General features: G+C 40.7%; 1 protein-coding gene across 2 annotated transcripts in view; it reads right to left on the minus strand.

Annotated features, from left to right (window-relative positions):
• PTPRN2 (protein tyrosine phosphatase receptor type N2) overlaps nucleotides 1-19,467 on the minus strand; it is a 658,488-nt gene extending 639,021 nt beyond the window's left edge. For both annotated transcript variants that reach the window (XM_069006416.1, XM_069006415.1), the window contains exon 1: nucleotides 19,262-19,467. In XM_069006416.1, coding sequence (XP_068862517.1) covers nucleotides 19,262-19,391 — 130 coding nt within the window. In that variant the 5' untranslated portion in view covers nucleotides 19,392-19,467. The remainder of the gene's footprint in view (nucleotides 1-19,261) is intronic.
• Between the last annotated feature and the right edge of the window lie 1,725 nt (nucleotides 19,468-21,192).

Below are 21,192 nucleotides of genomic sequence, written 5' to 3' on the forward strand. Positions count from 1 at the left end.
GACCAGTTCTCAATCCTTCCTTATCCATATGCATGAACTTTTCAGCCCCTCAGGCCTGGTGCAATTGGGTTGCCAGCACCCAGTGACTACAATATTGTTCCTTCTTCAATTAGCTAAATATTTTTCTTCCTACTACACTAGAGAAAAGAATTCACTGTCAAATAAAGTTATTTATATAGCATATTGTTATCTATCTTTACACTACTCTTAATTTATGCAACCTCTAAATCCTTGCATTAATTATATGCCTTACCAGATTTATCAGCCCCTTCAGGTTCGAAGTGCATCTTTTCAAAGATCTTTAAAATTTCCAACATGTTTGGTGGCAACATAAAATAAATAAGCACTATACAGTTCATTATAGATATTTGAAAAAGATGCAGTATTTTGATAAACAAAGCAGTCTACATCACATTAAAGAGAGGTTTGTTTTCTAATAAGCACGAGGGAAAGAAAAATCCCGAAAAAGTATCTGAACTTTTCACAGTATCAAGGTAAGTTAGTACTCTGGGAAAAAAAAACCATCTATGCTGAACAGAAGCAAAGCATCATAAAGCAAATAATCCTCAAAAATTAAAAAACTTGTTATACTGTACAACAAGAAGGAAGGAATGTATTTTCAGCCAAGTGTGTCTCTGCTAGTGCATTTTCATGATTATATACCATGGCCAAAATTTTTTTGAGATTAGAAACAAACTGGAATTTAACTGCATCTTTTCAGTTTAAAGTTAGTGATTGCTTAGAATTTACTTGGGAAATTCTTATATTTTCATTGCTTATTTCAAACTAAGAATTAATTTACAAGCAAGAAGATTACTTTTAAAAAAAAGTCAAAATAATTGACTTTTCAAAAATATCATTTAATCCCAAATCAGAAGATACTCCATTACTGTAGAGCCAAAATGTGCTTCAAGAGAAGGAAGACAGTGCTATCCTTCTACAGAGATTCTATTACTGTGGTTCTCTCTGTTTTAAATATTTTGCAGGAAAATATATTTATCCTCTATGTGATATGTTTTTTAGGTGTAACAAAGGCACCACTAAAGATTATAAACTTTAGCACTACAAAGTACTCTTAAGACAGAGGATTTGGAAACTATCCCATTTAAAGTTAAGATGCAGACCTCAAGTTTTAAAAACTTCATGGAGATATTTCAGAAAGTTTGGATGGGAGTTCATATTTGTCTACACTCTGCTGTCTCCAACACAGCCTTTGCTCCCATTTAGCTGCTTCTGCTGCTGATGGAAATTTAGTCAGTTTGCCAAATGTTCCTGGAGTACCACGCATATCCTCCCGATGCAGATACATAAAATAGGTCAGATCAAATATGTCCCATGAGTACCTCTTTCCCTTCAGTGACTATAAATGGGACACAGAGTGACTGACTCAACTGCAGAGATCTGAAGTAAGATGAATCCCACACCCCACAACTGAAAATCCAGCATGTTTTCTCAAAAAAAAGTTGAAATGTTTCTATCAAAAGCAAGAAAAAAAACCCCAGATTATTAAATACCTAATCTAACACAGTCTAATTCCTGAGAAAGTACTAAATTGTTAGAGGTGAAAAGGAATCCGGTACATGTTGCTATTTCCCGTGAGGTTTGACAATATGTGTAGCTTCCAGTCTGGGATTAGAAAATAATTGAAAAGTTGTGCAGAACCCATTTTGCTGTAATTCCCACTACAGGACAGATATCTACACATTCTGTGATACTTTGTAAAAGCTGGAGCTTTTGAAAGTACATAAAAACACACATATTTTAGTGAAACCAACATATTCTTTGAAGACAGTTGAGAAACAGGATTTCTTTTCCTGTTATAAAAAAAACCAGACCACGTGGCAGACACCTCAAGAAGTAAAAACAGAAATACCATTTGCATGAAAATTTCACTCACATTTTGCTCTTGCGTAAGAAAAATTAAAAGATTGCTTTATTTTGGGTTGTTTGGGGTTTTTGTTAACAAAACCAACTGAACATCCTGATCCTTATATAAGCTGAAGCTGATGGAGACTGTCAACAGATCTTTGAAATAAAAATGGGATTTTCTTGCAAAGAGGTGCTTACAGCTTCCTCTATGACCTAACAGAACCTATCAGCTGGCTAGTTTGAATATGGACAATTTTTTATGCCACTTAAAATTTTGACCACCTCTGTGGTCCACATTTAAGAATGGACAAACCCTGGGAAAGCTCTCTCTTGCTTCCGGCCTGGGGATGGGTAACTGGGGGCCCAGTGGGCCCTGCTTGGTCTGGGCCGGGCCCAGACCAGGCCCTGCTTGGCCGGGCCAGGGCCGGGACACAGCCACCCTGGAGCCGTGTGGCCCTGTTCCACCCGTGGCCCCCCTCTCCATCCCTGTTACGTGCAGACAGCGCGGCCCAGCTCCACACCTCCCTACAGTGCAGCCAAGATTCAGCTGAAGCTGCCCCTCTGCCCGGCAAAGATCATATGACCAAAAGTGATAAGCGAACTTCAGCTGCAGGGCCCAGGTGAGATTAACCCTTTTTTAGTGCTGTTTTCTCCAGAACAGATGAAGCCTGCAGACATTAAGTAAGGAAAGAAGAGCTGAAATCCTGAGGGAAGAGAAAGAGGAGATGCTTAGAAGCTGTGTTGTAAAGCTATGGTGGTGATAGACTATGATATATCAGAGTACCCGTTGTAATTTCATGAAAGCATGGGGGGTTGGAGTGTTCAAACTGTAATTGTGAGCAAAAGCACCTGTGCTGGAATAAGCAAGTGCTGAAGCAGCTGTAATTTGATAAGAAGTTTGAACAGGGAGAGATGGAAGTGATGAGGACCCTTTTGCTCCAAATCGGAAGGAGATAGACCTCTGTTCCTAGAGATGCTCCCAGAGATGGTCCTAGAGATGAAGATGAGGAGGACCCTTTTTCTCCCAGGGAAGGGGGAGGGCCTCTGTTCTTAGAGATGAAATGCTCCCAGAGATGGGTGAAGAGAACCTTTGTTTCTGAACAGCTCAACCTTAAAATGGTACCCCAGTAGCTCAAGACTGGACCCTCAAAAGCAGTTGTGAGAAAAGCTGTAAGTCAGGGGAAGGGACTCTCACATGCGAGCAGAGAACCAACCCGGGCGGCTGTCTCGTTGTGATACTGAAGCCATGAGAGAATTTCTTGTGGAGATGTCTCCATAGCATGAGCAAGAGAGACTCCTCTCCCTAAGTGAACTGAACAAGGCTATTATGGAAGTGGTAAACAGACTGAAAAATCTCAAGGGTTGTCTTTTTACATTGTCAGTGGGAGAAGGGAGAAAGGTGAGGGGAGGAGAAGTGTTCTGAAGGTGTAGTCTGATTTTTTTTCCTGCCTTTTAGGTCTGTCAATAAACTTCTTTATATTCTTTTAAGTTTTGTGCCTGCTTTGCTTTCTCCTAATTCTTATCTCACAGAAGGTAAATAAGTAATGAGTATTTTTGGACCAAACCACTACACTAAATTGGTGTTTCTGCCCAGTTTCAAACTGAAGCCGCTACAAAGCAAAATATTTAATATGAGGTAAATTTAACACTTCAATGCATCTGAGCCAGATATGAACAGTGGGACTTCAGATAAAATAAAGAAGTTGGATGGGACTCTGAGCAACCTGATCTGGTTGAAGATATCCCTGCTCATTGCAGGGGGATTGGACCAGGGGACCTTTAAAAGATCCTTTCCAACCCAAAGCATTCTGTGATTCTATTCTGATTTTGTGACTTTGACTTCGGATGTTTCAAGTGCCCCTTCCAGAGCGTGGCCTCCTGCATCAGGTGAACAAGGAAGTCTGGCCCAGGGACAAGATTGGGCCCTCCTGCCCGTCATGGACACATGAGATCTGAGGATATAACTTCTAGGATGAGGACTGGAAAATCCTTCACTCTGCCCTCAGGCTGATAAACTTTGCAGTTCAGGCTGAAAAAGTTCAGCGGTAACATAAAAAAATCCAAATTTCTAAATATTTCAGTATTTTACCTTCTGCAAAAATATTTTAAAATGGTTTTGTCAATTAATACATCTTTTTTTTTTTTTTTTCTGTCCTGGAGCAAAAACAAATGTTGAAATATGATAAGCTCCCATAAAGAAAAAATTCCAAATGTTGTACAGCTAAAATTAAAACCTCTTCAAGGAACACTTTCTGCTGCAATTAAGGACTGAAAGCAAAAAAACTATACAGACAAAAACATCCCAAAACATAATGTATTTCCTTGTTCTGTTGGGTCCTGTAAAACATAACTTGAGCATCTGTACTACACTTAAGAGTTTTAATCTAATGATCACAGAAAACCAGTGGCTCAAGAAGTTAAATATAGCAGCTCCATGGTATCTAATAGCCATACTGCACTTGGGAGCAATTTGAGATCTCTTGCTCTTCAAGCAAAAACTCACAATCATTGCTATTACACCATTGCTATATACAACAGCCAGAGATTAGAGGAACAACTGCCATTTTCTGTCACTATAGTAATTTTTGGTGAACAGTTAAACGTTTATTTCATTCTTTTAATTTTAAAGAAAGTGATAATCACATTCCTATAGACTTGTTTTAGGACAAACCTGTTCTGATAGCTTGAAGATTCAAGGAACTGTTCTGTTTTAAACTGCATTATCAAATAACTAGAAGTACTATTAAAAGGAGCAATGCAGTTTAATTTTTTTTTTAAAATCTTTCACCTTCCTCCTTTAAAGAAGTCTTCAAAAGTTATGCTTCTTTAAAGTCTGTCACTTCAGGGTTACAAAATAGTAACAGATCTCCTTGAATCTGAATGGCCTTTCTCATTAACATTATCATCCTTGGTTTGTTTGTCTCCACACTTATTTAAGACTATTCATTTGTGAAAGTAAACCAAGGCAATGAAAAAAATGGGTTCAGCTGTGGTTATAATATCCACCAATTTGATATAAGATCATGATAAATCAGCACACTTACTGTACCTCTTTCTACTTCACTCAATTACCTGTTTTCTGAGTGCACTATTGAGCTATTTTCTCTTAAAATTCAGTGTGCTTGCAGTTTCATCTTCCCTCTAACACAGATGTCATGCACAAAGGTGCACTTGTATTATTTCACACCCAAGAAGTAAAACAAATCCTAGTTCTGTTCTTTCCCATCACCTAGAGCACAGAAATTAACTGAAGGCCACACTGAAATCCCACTTGCACTTGCTTACTCCAAAGCATTTTTTCACCAGCTCTCACACGCTGCCATACAGAACTGCCACACAGTCTGAAAGAAAATGCAGAATGATGCAGGGGTGGCCTGGCTTAGCTAGGTAGAATGATCCAGCTCAGCAGACCATAATACTGTGTGTGTTCTGCCTTGATGTAACATTTCTCCATTCACACTTTTTCATCTGGACTGAAATCCAAAGTACAATGCAAATACATGGATTTTTTTTCTCCCACCAAAGTTAGTTACACACTTTCCATGACTATGGGAACCCAGTGGGAGCACTCTAATATGGAGACTTCTGGCCGGAACACAGTTACAGAAAACTCATTTAACTACCATATTTTCTGCCCACACTTAGCACTGCACTAGCAGTTCACTAGCAAAAATCCATAGAATTTTGTTTCTTATGAAATATTACTTATTCAGGGCCTAACGAGCAAATACTAGCATAATTTTTGATTTGTGATTACTGCGAATATGTATTTTTGTTTTTCTTCTAAGGAAAGTTTCTGAATACATGTACCTAGAATCTTTGTCCACATAAGAATTGTTCTGTCATTCTTCAGAATGCCCTCAGCACTGCAGTCTCCTGGCCCCATCAGTCTGTAGGGGAACCCAAGCATTATTCAGGGCTGCTATTTGTGCTTACTCAGTTTGCTCTTGTCAAAAGGAGCAAACCATACAAAGAGCTATATCAGATTAAACCAAAATCATTCTCTAACAGAAACCAGTAGCATTTGCTGAAGCAAAGAAGGTGAGAATGAGGCAAAAGACCATAACACTCATGTTGGTGTGACCTTCCCATATGCCAGCCATCCCTCACTGTGGAATATCCTCAGATCTACCAGGCCCCACACCAGCCTGGAGAGCTGATCCACCACAGAGTGTCCCAGCAGATCCATGGAAAAATGGAATAATCACTCTATTAATATTTTAAAGCCTCATCTAGTGGAATGGCAAAATATTACTGTAGGTAAGATTATTAAAAAAAATCACTGTCTGAAATCATCCTTTTTGTGTTTGCACCACTTCACCACTTGACTATTTTTCAGTAATTCATCTAACAAATACCATATGTGACTCTGAAAAAAATTCATACTGTGAAATCTGGAAGATTCAGTCAAGAAGGACACTAAAGCTTTTTGTGAAATTTGAAAAATACTACTTTTCTGTTGCTACAGGAGCATCTTCCTAACAAGCCCTTTAAATTTAAACACTGTCTTAAGAGAGTTCTAGGTCAAGTTAAAAAGCACATCCAAGCTCTTCAGAGGAATCCAGTTCATATTCAGCATGGGTAAGGATGGAACAGAAAAGGTGAACTAAAGTTTTTACCTATTTCCATAATGACTTCTCACTTGCTGTGGTCTGTCCTACTTTCTTTGCCCTTAGCCACCCAGTAGTCTCTCTTCTGAGGAGAGAATTCTCAATGGTCTCTAAGGAAAATTCCCTAGTAATTTTTTTATCCTAGAGCAACTTATCATCTTCATTTAAAAAAAAAAAAAAAAAAAGCTTACATTTGCAAAAAGATATATTTGCAGAAATAAGTTTTCACCTCCTGAGATGAAACCAAGAATAAAAAGCTATTTCCAATTTGTCACATATGGAGAATAACTACACATAGATAATATATGAACTGAGAAATTGCACAGTGAATACAAAATTCATTCATGAGGCACCTGGGGATTCTGACAGGAATTTGTATTTATTTTTCCTGTAACTATACAATTATCTCACTGGTCTGTAAGGTAAGGTCCAGAGCTCAAGTCATTCTTCTGGGGAAGTGTTGGCAAAATGCCGACTGAGGATCATCTTTGGAAAAGGAAGAATAACCTCTTTCAGTTTTCACACAGTTGTAAAGCATTGGTTAGTGGATTTTTGGCACCAATCTGGTTTCAGGGAAATATTCAGTTCATCTGCATCTTCCCAAATGTAGGTTTTACGGTCCTTCCCAGATGTCAGCAGACACCTACTCACTGGCGAATGAGAACCAAACCTTCTAGCTCATCTACATTTGTGCCATATCAATTTTTAAAAAGTAAGAGAAATACACAAAGTACTTTTATTGCACAAGGCACTCCTAACAGCAGATTCAAGGCAATTTTAGGAATTTCTATCTAGTCTCATTTTAGAAACCCTGTTCTAGTTATCTTACTTGGAAGTGAAATGAATTCTTTGAGTAACCTTAAACATGACAGCACTATGAAGTCTGAATTACAGGCTTTTCTAGTGTGAAAAAATTTGATGTCATCAAAGTGCTCAATTACCAAAGAAATGAGTGAAATAAAGGCCCAGAATCTACAAAAATTCAAAGAATAATCAAAACTGCTGTGACCCATATTTTTCCATGCTGAAAGCATAAGTGGTGAACACTCACATTTACTAAGTGACAACAGCATTTACTCATAGTTGGGCACATGCTTAACTCTTTGCATTGGCAATCAGAACCAAAATTAAACAGACAGATTTAATCACAGCTTTCAGGTAATAAACTATTACAAAAATAGCTCTCCTTTGATTTATGAAGTGAAAAAAATACCATCATAATACCTGACATACATTATTCACAAATGAAATGTGACTAAAAATAAATTATGAATAAATAGAATGTAAAATACTGTGGAACGAAGAAGCAGTAAGAAACTACTGAAATTAATCTATTTCCAACAGAGCTGCCAGTTCAACTTTTACTTACAAAGACTAGGAAAAAGCTGTTGCATACTGACTCCAACGTAACAGATACTAGAGCACTCTGACTCCCAGCTTAATAACAGGTATTCAGGAAGCATTGTATTGGCAGTCTGTAGATGGTTCAGGGGTTCTTTTTTTTGTTTGTTTTTTTTCTCAAACTGGTATTTAGCTGACATCATTACAATTGGGATGGGCTTTCCAAAGGTTTCATGGCAATGAAGAAGCTGGTCAGAGTTCTGTTAGCACAACTGAGAGGAGTGGAAGAGCTGGAAGGTGGGTAGAAATCCCAGGTATGAATGAGCCCTCTCTCAACAGAAACCTCACAAGAAAGGTAGGTTCTTCATGTAAAGTCAGTATGCATTTTGGAGGATGTGACTTGACCAAAAATAATCGGTCTCTAGGGAATGTAATTAAGCATTCTGATAATTACTTTACTCTGACAGTCTGGTAAAGATTACAGGTTATGGAATGCTATGTGATCTTTCTCTGCACATATTTCTTTGTTTAATAGTTTTTTTACTGAACTCTGCATAGAGTACTTGCTTTTCATTTGGACATGAACATTGTCTAAGCTTGAGGAGTGACTTAGGTGTGGCTGGCAGAACACTCCCCTCTGTTTTCCAGAGTGACATTCCCAAATAAGGTAATACTCACATCCCATTCTATGGGATCAGGGTTGTAAAATGGAACACCATCAAACCACCAAAGCCCCTCCTTTGGCAAGAAGAATTCCCCACATTCAGAAGAATTAAGCAGAGTATCTTTGTCAAATAGAAGGAAAACATGGGAGCTCCTGAGCCAAGTCTATCTTCCAGACTGCAACAGACACAATGGAAAACTGACTAGAAAAAAATGGTCAAATATTTATTTGGTAATGCTTTGTCTTAAATAGAGCTAAACATATTTTATAAAATCAGCAAGTCCTGTTTACATATGTGGTGTCTTAAATCACCTAAAATCCGGGAACCCTGGACTAATACCAGTGACATCAAAAGGAACTGAACCTGCAACCCCTCTAATTTACATGAAACACAGAAAAAAATTCAGGAAAACTGGTGAAGCTGCTCATTAAAGCTTGTTTTTTATATTCCTCTCTTGATAGCAGAGTCTCCTTGTGCAGGGATGAACTTCCATCTGAAAGCAAGCTGGTATTATTCCAGATGGACAAAAAGAAAGATACTGAATGACAAGAGTGTTAGGTGGCCAAACACATACACATAAATTCAGGGCTCTGGCAGTTTCATGCAGAGAATTAGGTGACACTCATCCCCCTTTAATGCACTACTATTTAATTTAGTCTCCGGCATGGGCCTCCCTAACTTCAAGAGAAAGAAGCACAACCACGCTCCTTTTACAACCTGCGTAGCCACCCCATCAGTGGGCAGCTGATCCTTTCAGAGCTCTTCCCTACCAGCTAAACTGTGGAAATAGTTCCATAATCTGAAGAGGATAACGTATTGTTCTAGAATTCTCTCAAGTAATTCTTCAATTAGGAAATTCTGACAACTGGGTGTGATCAGTTCCTTCATTCGAGGTGAATCAGATCCTCCATCAAAGCTGTGTGTTCCACTTTCTGAAACAGCAGCCATTTAACAGCTGTTTATTCTCAAGCCTGTGTGTTGTGTCCATTTCCTCCTCCCTGCTCAGTTATTTACTTTCAGATATCAAACTCATTAGAGCAGGTGTTACTCAGAGAAACAAAAGCAAATGGACAGAAAATAACCCGCCCTCATCTGCAGATCTTTGTTGGGCAGCATAAAACCAAGCACATATAGTACTAAAACAACCTTCCCATTCTGTTTTTCAAATGCCACTTGATTACAGCATTATGAATTTTATATTGTCTGAAAGTGTGAGTGATTGCTCCCAAAGAACGTGATTGTTTTATTTTTCTGCAGTTCTTATGATTGTTTTCTTTTTCTGCAGTTCTTACTATGGAAATTCACCAGATAGCATCAGTTAACTTTGGTTTTTCCTTCAAAATTTCAGTTTTCATTCTTGTTGCGTTTATTCTGAATATGCAATTTTTATAGCTGCTTTTTGTCCTTGGAATTCATCCCCTGCACCTAACATATGTTGGTAAACTTTAATTATGAGCTGACCTAGTTAACTAAAATAAATTTCCAGGTAGGTAGTACTAACAAGAATATTTTAACAACTTTATAGTTGATGTGAGACAAATTTGCAGAATCTGACCCCAGATTTCAACGGTAAAAAAAAAGAGCAAAAAAACCAAACACAGCCAAACACACATTTCTTAAATATAGACAAAGCAAAAACCAAAATTTAAGGAATACTCTGTGCTGAAGAATTTTTGGGGTGGAGTTATGTCTGTCAACTGCGTTGCTACCTCCAAGGTGAATTCACCTACCCAAATGCTTGATGATATTTGCCTTCGTATCTTGTTTTCATTAATATCCATCTATCTCCAAACAGTCATAACAGACGACTAATTCCCAAATTCCCTTTTCCCCTCCTTTTTTTCTTCCGTTAGGACATCAAAGTAAGAAGTGGGATAGTCATCAGTGAGTACAGCCATCTCCAACAAATGGAAGGAGCTGCATAATCCACAGGGTAATGCCATGAAAATATATGAACCAGTGTTTAGCTGAGAAACTGGGCTGAGAGGTGTGACCAGGCCACAGAAAAGGCTTGGTGTAAGATTTTGCTAGTTTGAGTAAGGCACTGACTGATTCCATACTGAGCCTACTGAGCTTTGCTGAAATCTAGAACAGGAAGGAAGATTTCGTGAGTAATAGCCCACTGAAGATACTTGATAGTTAACATCTATCACATCAGATATCCAATAAAGCTGAAACATAAATATTTTATATATAAAGTATTCCAGACTACAAATTAAAATCATAGCAAACCGTTTTGCCAAGAGAAATAAACAATAATGTATACATTCTTTAAAAAAATAGAATAGACATTCACATTCTTTGGTAGTGATTTATCCATATTAGTCAAAGCCTATAATCTTTGATGTTTTTTTAATTCAGCACTAGAGAGCAAATACAATGTAATGTCTGACTTATAAATCTGCTCTGTAAGAGAGGCCAGGCTAATAAGAGACTATCTTTTATACAGACACAAGTCAAGATTTCATGCCTTTGAGACCTTAAGAGAAATGGTGTAATAATCTACTCTTACCCCCCAAACCCAGCTCCCTGTTGCCAAGTCATGGACGCCAGCACTAATACCAGCACTGGTTTCACTGCTTGTGAGCAAGGCTGTGGTTTAGGTCAATTTTTTTTTTATTTTATCCAAACTAATACCCTTTACAAAAGCAGGATCAACAGCCACTGTCAGGAATACAATAAAATTTTGTTATTGCCATTCTGCACTGCAAAGCTGCAGGCCGGTAGTAGTTGAAGAAAACACAGACAAATTGCTTAACACACAAACTCTTCCTCAGGCCTGAGGATGAGGCATGACCTTCCAGGTGAAGTAAAGCTGTTGCCTGAAACAACTGTTCTGAGTTTAATTGAATTTTATTAACCAGCTAAAACAGTTGTAGAGAAAAGACAATGTCTGCTCTTGATACAAAGCAGAATATTAAGAAGAGAAGAGGTTATAATATCTTTACCCCTTTTAGGGCACCAACAGACAGGTAGCACCAGAAATTCAAAACACCTCATTCAGCACCCAAGACTGATTTTCATAAGGTACTTTGTAGAACATGTTGGGGTTCACTTGAGAGATCAAAGATTAATTGGGCAAGAGGGAGGAAAAAAGGAGGGGGTTACTGTTATAACATGTAATAGGGTTATTTCCTGAGTTTTGTTGAACTTTGTAAGTTTATTGCAATATGTAGTCTGTGTTTGGTCCCCTCTGCATTGTTTTCTATGAGGACATCTGGAAGTATGTGACATTTTGGGAGGCACATCTATCTCTGCACATTACCTTGTGCTTGCTGGCTGCGATTTCAAGCTTATGTAACCATCATTGCATGCTGATAAGGTATGACTGAAAGAAGAGACCTTACACCCACTACAACCAGCTGTACTTCCCATAAAACTTCTAGTTACTCATTTTACATGTAAAAACAGCTTGTTTAATCAATGTCTGACTTTGAAGCAAAATAGGAAGGCATTGTAAGCACTAACTCTCTGTCCAGAGAGACTGTGTATCAACAAACTATGTTTAGTGTTTAAGTACCATTTGCTGAAAGAAACTGTAGGGGGAAAAAAACCTCAGTAAGATGAAGTAATTTACTAAAATTACTCAAAAAATTCCTTCTCAAAAGGAATAAAATCTACAAAGTCCTTCTAATCTTTTCAGAAAAAAAGCTCTCCCTAATTGTTGGATGAGTACAGCTGTTCTGAATGGCAAACTCTTACTGGGAAAGCAATAATGTATTGACACTGTGGAATGGTTGAGATATATATAGATATAGAGCTCTTCCACCACTTCACAAATAAAGGCCCTAAAACTCACATAAGAAAGCTCATTAATGTATGTACACATTACACATCCATTCCCTTCATGCTTTCACTTGACTGTCCAAAACTCATGTCTCCATGGTCCCCTTCCTTCAGCTCTCCAACACCACACTCTCCTACCTCTTTCTCTATCTTGCCTGCAGACCTCCTGCACATTGACCTGCTTTTTTCCCTTTGCTTGCTCATTCTGTTACACCCATTTCTCCTCCATCTCATTTGGAGATCACCTTCATTTGTTTGCAATTACCAGAGGCTGATTTTCTCAGAGAAATTTCTTTCAAGTATTACAAATATCCATCAGCTGCCTCACTTCAGTCCCTTATGTGACCAACCTGCTTGACTACTCACAGAACCTCCCTAAACAGCTCACTTGCAAGAGCTATATATCTCAAAAAGGTTTTGAAGCAATGTAGCAGGTAATCCTCAAGTAATGTAACTTTAGTTTAAGCTACTTCATTAGTCTCACCTCAGTGGGGAAAGACAGGTGAATCACTTTCCAAATGTGTTGAGCTCTCCCTAAGTTTAACCTGAGCATCTGATTTCTGAAGAGCTGAAGTGCAGTGCCTACCATGTTTGCCCTAGCCTGGGAAATGTATTAAGATAATACCTAAGTGGAAAGCAATAGCTGCACTCAGGGAGACATTTATCTGACCTGTGTTAGATATGTACAGTTGGGTAAAATTAATTGAAATTTATAAACTAGAAATAGGTTAAAAGGAGCCTAGAGTGATTAGCTCAATTAATTACATTTAGTTAGATGATTCCCAACCCTTACATTAAGATAAATAAATCCTTTCTATTCCCAGGGCAGCTTCTCATAGCGTACATGCATTTCTTGACTCCATTTTTTTACCACAGCTTTGGCCTGAAAGAATGAATTAATAGTTCTATTTTGCAAATCTCTTATCCTTCTAGTCACCTTCCTTCATTTTCTCATGCCTCAGACTGGTCCACTGAACGTCTGTTTTGCTGCTGCAATTGACTGTCCCTTCCAAGAGAAAAAGTAACTCCATTTAATCTTAAATTTACGTTTTTACAGATCATATACAACTCACTAATCTCCATTTCTGACCTCCAATTCTGAAGATTTAATTTCTCATTCTGTATTTTAAACATCCACATTCCAACATGCCTCTGTCTATTCCTTGGCTTCTCTTCTGCTTGCTTCCCTCCAAACGAGCTTCTTAATCTGCACCTTCACCTGCTTACTCTTTATTTGCAAATATAAAACTGTTTGACCAACACCAATATTACTCACTGCCTTCCAAGATTTATTAATAAGGACCACGCTGAGCCCAACCAAATATTAATCCAGCTCAGCACTCCAGTGATGGAAGCTAGCAGTGAACTTTGCCTCTTGGAGACCTTCCATCCTCTGCCAAATTTATGACCAAAACCACACCAATCTTTCCTCCATTTACTGAATGTCCTCCCAAATCTGCCTGTAAACACCAACACAGGTTTTAGCAAGACATTAGATACACTGATTTTGTATGAATAACTGCAGAGATTTTAGCTAAATTTTAGGCTACACTGTCAGTGGCCAAAATTTGTATCATTCTCAGGCAGCTGGATTATACACTGCCTTTTGTCTTGCATGGGTCTTCTTATGGATTGGATACATACGAATGATGGTAACCACCTACATCTGCATTCATGTTCTTATGCCCTCTTTCCAGGCAGTGGAAATCTGACAGACACGGGGACCTCAGCTCTTGCTTCTCAATGAGCTCAGCACCCCAGGGACTGCAGCTGCACTTTCCTCTCCATGGCAGTCTCACCACACTGCTGCCTATAACCCACACGGTTGTTCACGGTGACAAAGTACACAGGCCCCTGCCTGTCTATCAGCAGTGTGTCAACATGACCCGCCTTGGGCTGGTTTAGCAGAACTGCCCAAATGTTCCAGGATCTAACCACTAGGAGGAACGCAATTCCCTCTCAGCAGGCTGACTGACATCACAGCACAATGATGGTGTGGTGTGGTGTCGTGTGGTGTGGTGTGGTGTGGTGTGGTGTGGTAAACTTTCTGGAACTGGTATTATTTGTTGGTAACAAAAAACAACAACAACAACAAAGAAGGAAGACAATAGAGATTTCACCAAATACAGAGAAGTATTGGGGCACGCTCAGGTAGGAAGCAGAGACAAGCTTATCTTACCAAAAACTTCTCTGTTTTTGCTTAGTCAGTAAGACAAACAAGAACACAAAGAAATCCCATCCTATGAACAACCTCCAGAGCACCCTGTGATTGCTTCCTTTGACTGACAGAAATAAGTCACTTCCTGTCCACTTGAAACTTTCAACAAAAACAAGTTAGAGTAAAAAAGATGCTGTAGAACATTTTTGGCATGATGCCAAAAATATGAATGCATGTTCTTACCTGTAATTCAGTGCAACTGACAGACAGACCTGCCTTGATATCAATCTACCTTAGAGCTGCTTTTTAATGTAACCGATAACTTAAGAAACATTTCTAGGATATGCAAAAATATTTTTGATGAAGGGAACAATCCAGTTTCCTACACTGAATCCTTCATGTTCTGAGCACACAGCCTTGTCTTAATTAAATAATTTTGCTGTTATTTTTATTTTCTAGTATTATATCATAAATTACACTCCTCCACCATCAATAATTACATCAAATAAATACAGTATTAAAATACCTGAGTGCCTATGAGAAGTTCCAAATTAATGTAACTGGAAAGTCAGGCTTTTTTTTTTTTACTGAACGGATGGTAACACTAATTCTCCTACTTTCTCAGCCAGTCTGCTACAAGCCTCAACCAGAATGTTGATCCAAATGCTACAGAAGTCAGTGGGAAGGTTGACATTGACTTCAGCAAGCTTCAGCTCAACTGCTGGAAGAAGCAAAACTTCTGTCCTCATGGATCTTCAAAGCAGTTAATGATGGCTGAGAACAGCTATGTTAGTTTTGTTATGGTAACATCCATCCAACAAGAACTAAACCAAGACATACTTCTTTGCTATTCCCCATGAAACACCCACAGACAAAAGCCCTCCGTCACTGCCTCCTTTGGATTGTGTTCAAAACACTGAATGAAATGCAAAGAAAACTAAATAAATAATATTTTCACCTGTCCTTCTCTTTATTTCACTCTGTTGCAATTTAAGAATCAACATTGGAGAAATGCTTTTCACCAATAGTAACTGAAGTCCCTGCTCTTGCAGTTTCTTAATTCTGATCAACTTTAACCCCTTGAAACTCCTAACCCACCTCTAAAATATTTTTTCAGTGGTTAAATATGCACACAGTACTTTGTGAAAGTACTAAAATTAACATGCAACATTTTAAAAGTTTTTTGAGTAAAGTTTCTATCCTCCATTACATTTAAATCCTAGAGGAATGTAAGATACTGTCTTTGCTCACTGTATGTGTCAGGAACTCACAGCTAAAAGTTTAGGAGTATGCTTCATATTTATAAGATGAAATGAGACTTTTCTTTTTGTTAACAAGTTAAAAACTGAATTCACACTCATTTGTCAGACAAAAATTCTGCCTGTGATTACTTCAATCCAACTCTGAAGGAACTTTTACACACTGAATGGAACAAATTTACGTTGAGTGCGTAACAAATGTTTCCGGAAATTTCCACAGCATTTCAATGTACTCATTTAAGAGGAAAATGCATACTGAAAAATGGGATTGCACACAGCACAAAAGATCAAATTATATTGCAAAATTGTATATGCTGAAGGTTATAAGCATCATTTTACACATTAGAGGTCAATGTGAAGGCACTGCAGCAAGCATTACTCTTTTCTGATACATATGAGGACAACTTCTGCTATCAAATACCAGTGTTTTAGTACTAATGAAAGAACGTGATTAAGAATGGTCACAGCTTACTTTGTTACTGAGTTCTCTATCTCACCGAGGCTACCTAAAATGAAAATAAAGTACCACTGCAACTTTCTGAATCAATTAGTCTACTTAAAAAGCTGCACAATGAACATATTTCAGTAGTTGGAGCTGCAGTTTTTACTGAAGGTACTGCTTAGTGTTATGACCATCAAGAATGGAATAACCCAAATCTTTGGAATTGAGAAAACAGGATCAGGACGTATTTTTCCACAGATGATTACTTCATAAAACACTTTAAAAGAAGTTCCATAATCTTAAATGAACTATGTTTTATAAATGAATAAAGATTTCTTTAGGATATTAAACTCCCAGCCCCAGTGTTTCATTAAAGACTAATGAATACTGCTATGTACTCAGTTGGGTTTTTTTCTGTGGAAAAGATAAGAATCTCTCTCCTGGCCTAGACCTAAGCAAGAAAAAGAGAGAGGGAGAAGACCGTATTTTCCTTATTTGTTCACATTTTAAATGTTACTATAAATCATCACAGAATGATGAATGATGAATGATGAAAGGTAAACATCAAGAAATGGAAGAATATGTGCTTCTGTTGGTAATAGCACGTTATCAAAACACCTTCCCATAGGAACAATCTACAAAGCTTCATTAATTATCGGGGCAGAAGAAGCAGAAGTACAAATCTTGTATCTTAGTTAACTCCAACTTTAAATCTTCTAATTTCTAAGATGCTCACTATACTGGAAAGTGCAGACAAGAGTTGACCATAAAAAAGAAGAGAAGAATGAAATTGGATTAATCCATCCTATGAAATGGTAAAGGTCATGAACTTCTAGTTCTGAAACAACTTTTAGGAAGCATTTCTGAAATAACAGGGAGAAAATGCCCAATAAAAATCTGTTTCTATAATTACTTTGCTTTTAAGGCAGTTTTCAGCACACATTCCAGAGGTCTTACAATGGATCTGTCTTCAATTTTCAATTAAAGATGTGACTGTGCACAAGAAGAAACCAAATGAGTATCTTCCATATATAACCACAAATAATCCCTAAACTTCGTACAATTACAGTGATGTCTCCTAATTGTGTCTAAAAATTATACTCTAAAATTGAACAGAATCTACAATAATAAATAGTTTGAACTCAAGATTAATGAGATCTGAGACACTGGTCAATAAAAGAAATAAAGGAACTCTAATGGAAGAGACAGCTAAAACTGTTTCACTTCCAGCAAGGCAAACATTTTCCTGCATCTTGTCAAACACAATCAATCCTTTCCCAACTTTCACAGAGATCCCTGAGATATCAGTGAGGTCCCTATCCCAGCAAGAATTAGGGAGGCTCAGCTTGTTTTGCTGGCATTGAAATGCCTCCAAATTATACCTCCCAGACCAGTGGATTCACCGTGTAAAATCAAGGCTGCTCTTCCCCCACTCCCTTCTATACAAGGACAGCCTTAACTGGCAGGCAGAGATCCTTGCCGAGGCAGCAGCACAGGGAAGCTGCAGGGAAGTAACAAACACACACATTGTTTTTGTGTTTCAGCTACAACAACCTGAAAAAATATTCTGTGACCCAAACTGATTTGCCGTTTGTGTTTAGGGAGAAAGAATCAAAATCTGACTACTTTGAAAGCACGGTGCAGCCTAATGCATTATTAAGAGTAGAAATTACAGCTATTACTTTCAGTATTTTTATGCAAGCTTTCTCTTCAGCAGATTAGGAGAAACAGTCTATATCTATAGCAACCAGGAGAGAGGAGGGATGGATAAATCCAGTCCAAACCATTTCTCCTTAAAACCTTGCATCACTACCTTCACTATAGCAAGCATAATAGCTCATTTTTATTGCCACTTGACTGAAGCCTCATTAAAAACATGGTCAGCTGATTTTAATTCCTTTTTAATAAACAGAATGTACAAACTGCAGCAATACTGCTCTGGAAAGCTTCCTTTGTTTCTTAAAGGAATTTAATTGTTTTGTTTTAGAAAAAGATTTCTTAGGGATAGTTTGTTTAGTTTTCCCTCTGTGATCTCCATAACCACCCTACGTAGGTATTAAAACGGGAAAAAATACAAAATTCTCCTAGTCATGACCTTCTTGACTTAAAGTGAGCTTTGGGAAGATACTGTAAGTGAAATGAGACTGACTCTATTAATAGATATTAATATTAATAGACAATTCAGGTGAGCATACAGTGTTGAGTGCCTCAGTGCAAGGAAAGGACTGCCAGGGAGAGTGTCACAGGAGAATTGCATCGATTTGAAACACACAGAGTTTGTTTTCAGGATCCCTTCATGCCAGTGTGGGTCATTTCACTGGTGGGGATGTTTAGTATAGATGGTACCTTCTAAATGAAGAAGGGGTCTGTCGAGGATGTCTCAACAGAAAGTGGCTATTTAATGGTCCGCACTGGGCAGCACTGGGCATTTTCTGACAGCTCTGAAAGAGCCTTAACCCGGAGCCAGTGCTGACTTCCACCTCGAGGAGAACGAGTTGGAGGGGGAACTCCACCAAAGGCTGCATCTGGGGGTTTGTGGCCCGGCGATTTCCTGTCTCTTTCAAATATAAGGGCAGTTCAGTGGCTGAGTCCAACAAACCGGGAGAAGGGTTAAATATGTGCAAGCTGGAAGCATTTTCAGGGACTCGCCACTGGCGCACCCCGATTTTAGGGGCCTCGTGAGCCCCGGCGGAAGTTTTCAGCAGGTAGGGACAGCGGGTGAGAGCGGCCCCGCAGAGGTGTCCCCCGAGACGGGACAGCCGCCGGGGCAGCGGCTGCGGGCGGAGCGGCGGGGGCAGGAGGTGTGAGGGGCCGGGAGCGGGTCGTGAAGGACCGGGGGACGGGGACAGGCAGCGGGAGGCGGTGCTCAGGCACCGGCGGACGGGGCCGCTTATCCGGAGCCAGTGGTGAGGGACCAGAGGACGGGGCTCCGGAGCCGCCGGTGAGGAACGGGCGGACGGGGCCGCTTCTCCGGAGCCGGGGGAAAGGGACGGGCGGACGGGCCCCTCAGCGACCGCCGTGCGGGCGCGGCCGCCGGGGCCCTGCCAAGCTGCCTGCGGGGAAGCTCCAGGGCAGCAGCGCGGGTAGCGCTCCCCGCCGGCCCCGCGCCCCCCGCCCCTCGCCCCACTCACCGATCCGCGCCTCGGCGGCGGCCCCCGGCGGCTGGATGCGCGGGGCGGCGGCGAGCACCTGCGGCAGCAGCGGCGGCGGCGGCAGCAGCAGCAGCAGCAGCGGGAGGACGGAGCCGAGCGCGCCCATCATGCCTGGCCCATCGCATGCCCCGCTCCCCTGCCCGCCGCCGCCAGCCCTCACTCCATGCCGCCCGCCCGCCCTGTGCCTCCCGCGGCCGCTCCCCGGCTCCGGCAGCCGCAGCAGATTCAACACCCAGGACAGCGACCAGCGCCGCCCGCCCCCGGCCCCGCCCCGGCCCGCCCGGCAGCCGTGAGGGGGGAGCGCTCCCCGCCGCCCGCTCCGCCCTGCCCGCCCCGCCGGGACCGCGAGGAAGCGGCTGTCCCCTGGCCAGGGCAGCGCTGGGGCTCCTCCGGCCCCTGAACCGGCCGTGGCGGAGGCCGGGATCCTGCCCGCTTCCGCTGGCATCCCCCGTAAAGATGGCTGGGCTTGGGAAGGGAGTAAACGTTCTTGTTCCACACACCTGTACGGGGAAACAATGGAACCGTACGGGGGCAATGGTCATGAACTAAAACACAGGAAGTTTCACCTCAACAAGAGGGAGAACTTCTTTACGTTGAGGGTGGCTGAGCACTGGAACAGCTGCCCACGGAGGTCATGGAGTCTCCCTCTCTGGAGACATTCCAAACCCACCGGGACATGTTTCTGTGTCATCTGCTCCAGGTGATCCTGCCTTGGCAGGGAGGTTGATCTCTAGATGTCCCTTTCAGCCCTAAAAATTCTGAGATTCTGTGAAACCAGTTCACCCTATCAAAGTTCTGTCCTGAAATGTGCCAGCTGAGTGGATCCTCCCTGTGGCCTCCTCAGCAATGGTTTGTGTACCAATGCTTTCTCCACAGAAAATTACTGGCTATCCCAAAGGATTTAATGAGACCTCAGGTAAACACCTCTGTGAGTTTACCTGGGAGATATCCACATGGGTGACGTGTTCATCCTCCACCTCCTGTCCCCAAATCACTCCATGCAAGTGGGACCATCAGTCCAGGCTGCCAGGGAGGGATCAGGAGTCCCAAGCCCATGGAGTCCCTGCTGGTTCACAGACTCTTCTTTTTCTCATGAACTCACTGTAGCAATACTCAGCCTTTAATGCAGCAGTCACAAACACCAAGGTAACACAGCACAGGTGCCATGTCTCCATGCAGGGGGTGTGTTTTTGGCCAGGACAGCCAGCTCCATGCTACACCAAGTGATGTTGGTCCCAGGCCCCTCTGTTGCCCAAACATCTACTTTATTCCTCCCTGAAGTTTCAGATTCCCCCCCACCTTCTTCATACTTCAGGTAAACAGCTCTAACTATACCTGACATGCTTCATCTCTGGCTTTAACCAGACTGAGACACACTCAAGGTATTTAAAGAGAGTAAAAATGGTAGTAAAAAGAATAAAAAATGAAGTGGCTTTGCCATGGAACAGAAAAGTAAATAACAAAAGTCCACAGAGAACAGACTAAGCCTGGGAGAGCAGAGACCTTCCTCCTTGCTCACTTCCAAGACCTGGGGCAGGGGCGCTGGGTGGGAGCTCTCAGGGGGAACAAGAGGCATTTACAGACAGCTGCAGACAACTCTTATCCTCTCAGTTTTGCTCTGTGGGACAAGCATGAACCTCTGTGCTGGAAAAATCATTGCTTCTAGAACTGGTGCAAAGTCACCTCCTTTCCTTTGTGGTTAAGGTTGGTGACTCAGATGCAAAAAAGGGCAATACTTGATTCAGAAAACAGAAATTTTAAAAAAAATGTTTTGATACTGGATGGTCTTTTCAAGCATTTCTGCTCTTGAGGTCTGTTACATGACTGTTTATGTCTTGCAGGAGAGTGGTTTCAGTAAGCCAAAAGGTCCCTTTACCTCAGAAAAATCAATTTTGATGACACTGAGAGAA

The sequence above is a fragment of the Aphelocoma coerulescens genome, chromosome 2 (assembly GCF_041296385.1).
Source record: "Aphelocoma coerulescens isolate FSJ_1873_10779 chromosome 2, UR_Acoe_1.0, whole genome shotgun sequence".
Classification (NCBI taxonomy): Eukaryota; Metazoa; Chordata; class Aves; order Passeriformes; family Corvidae; genus Aphelocoma; species Aphelocoma coerulescens.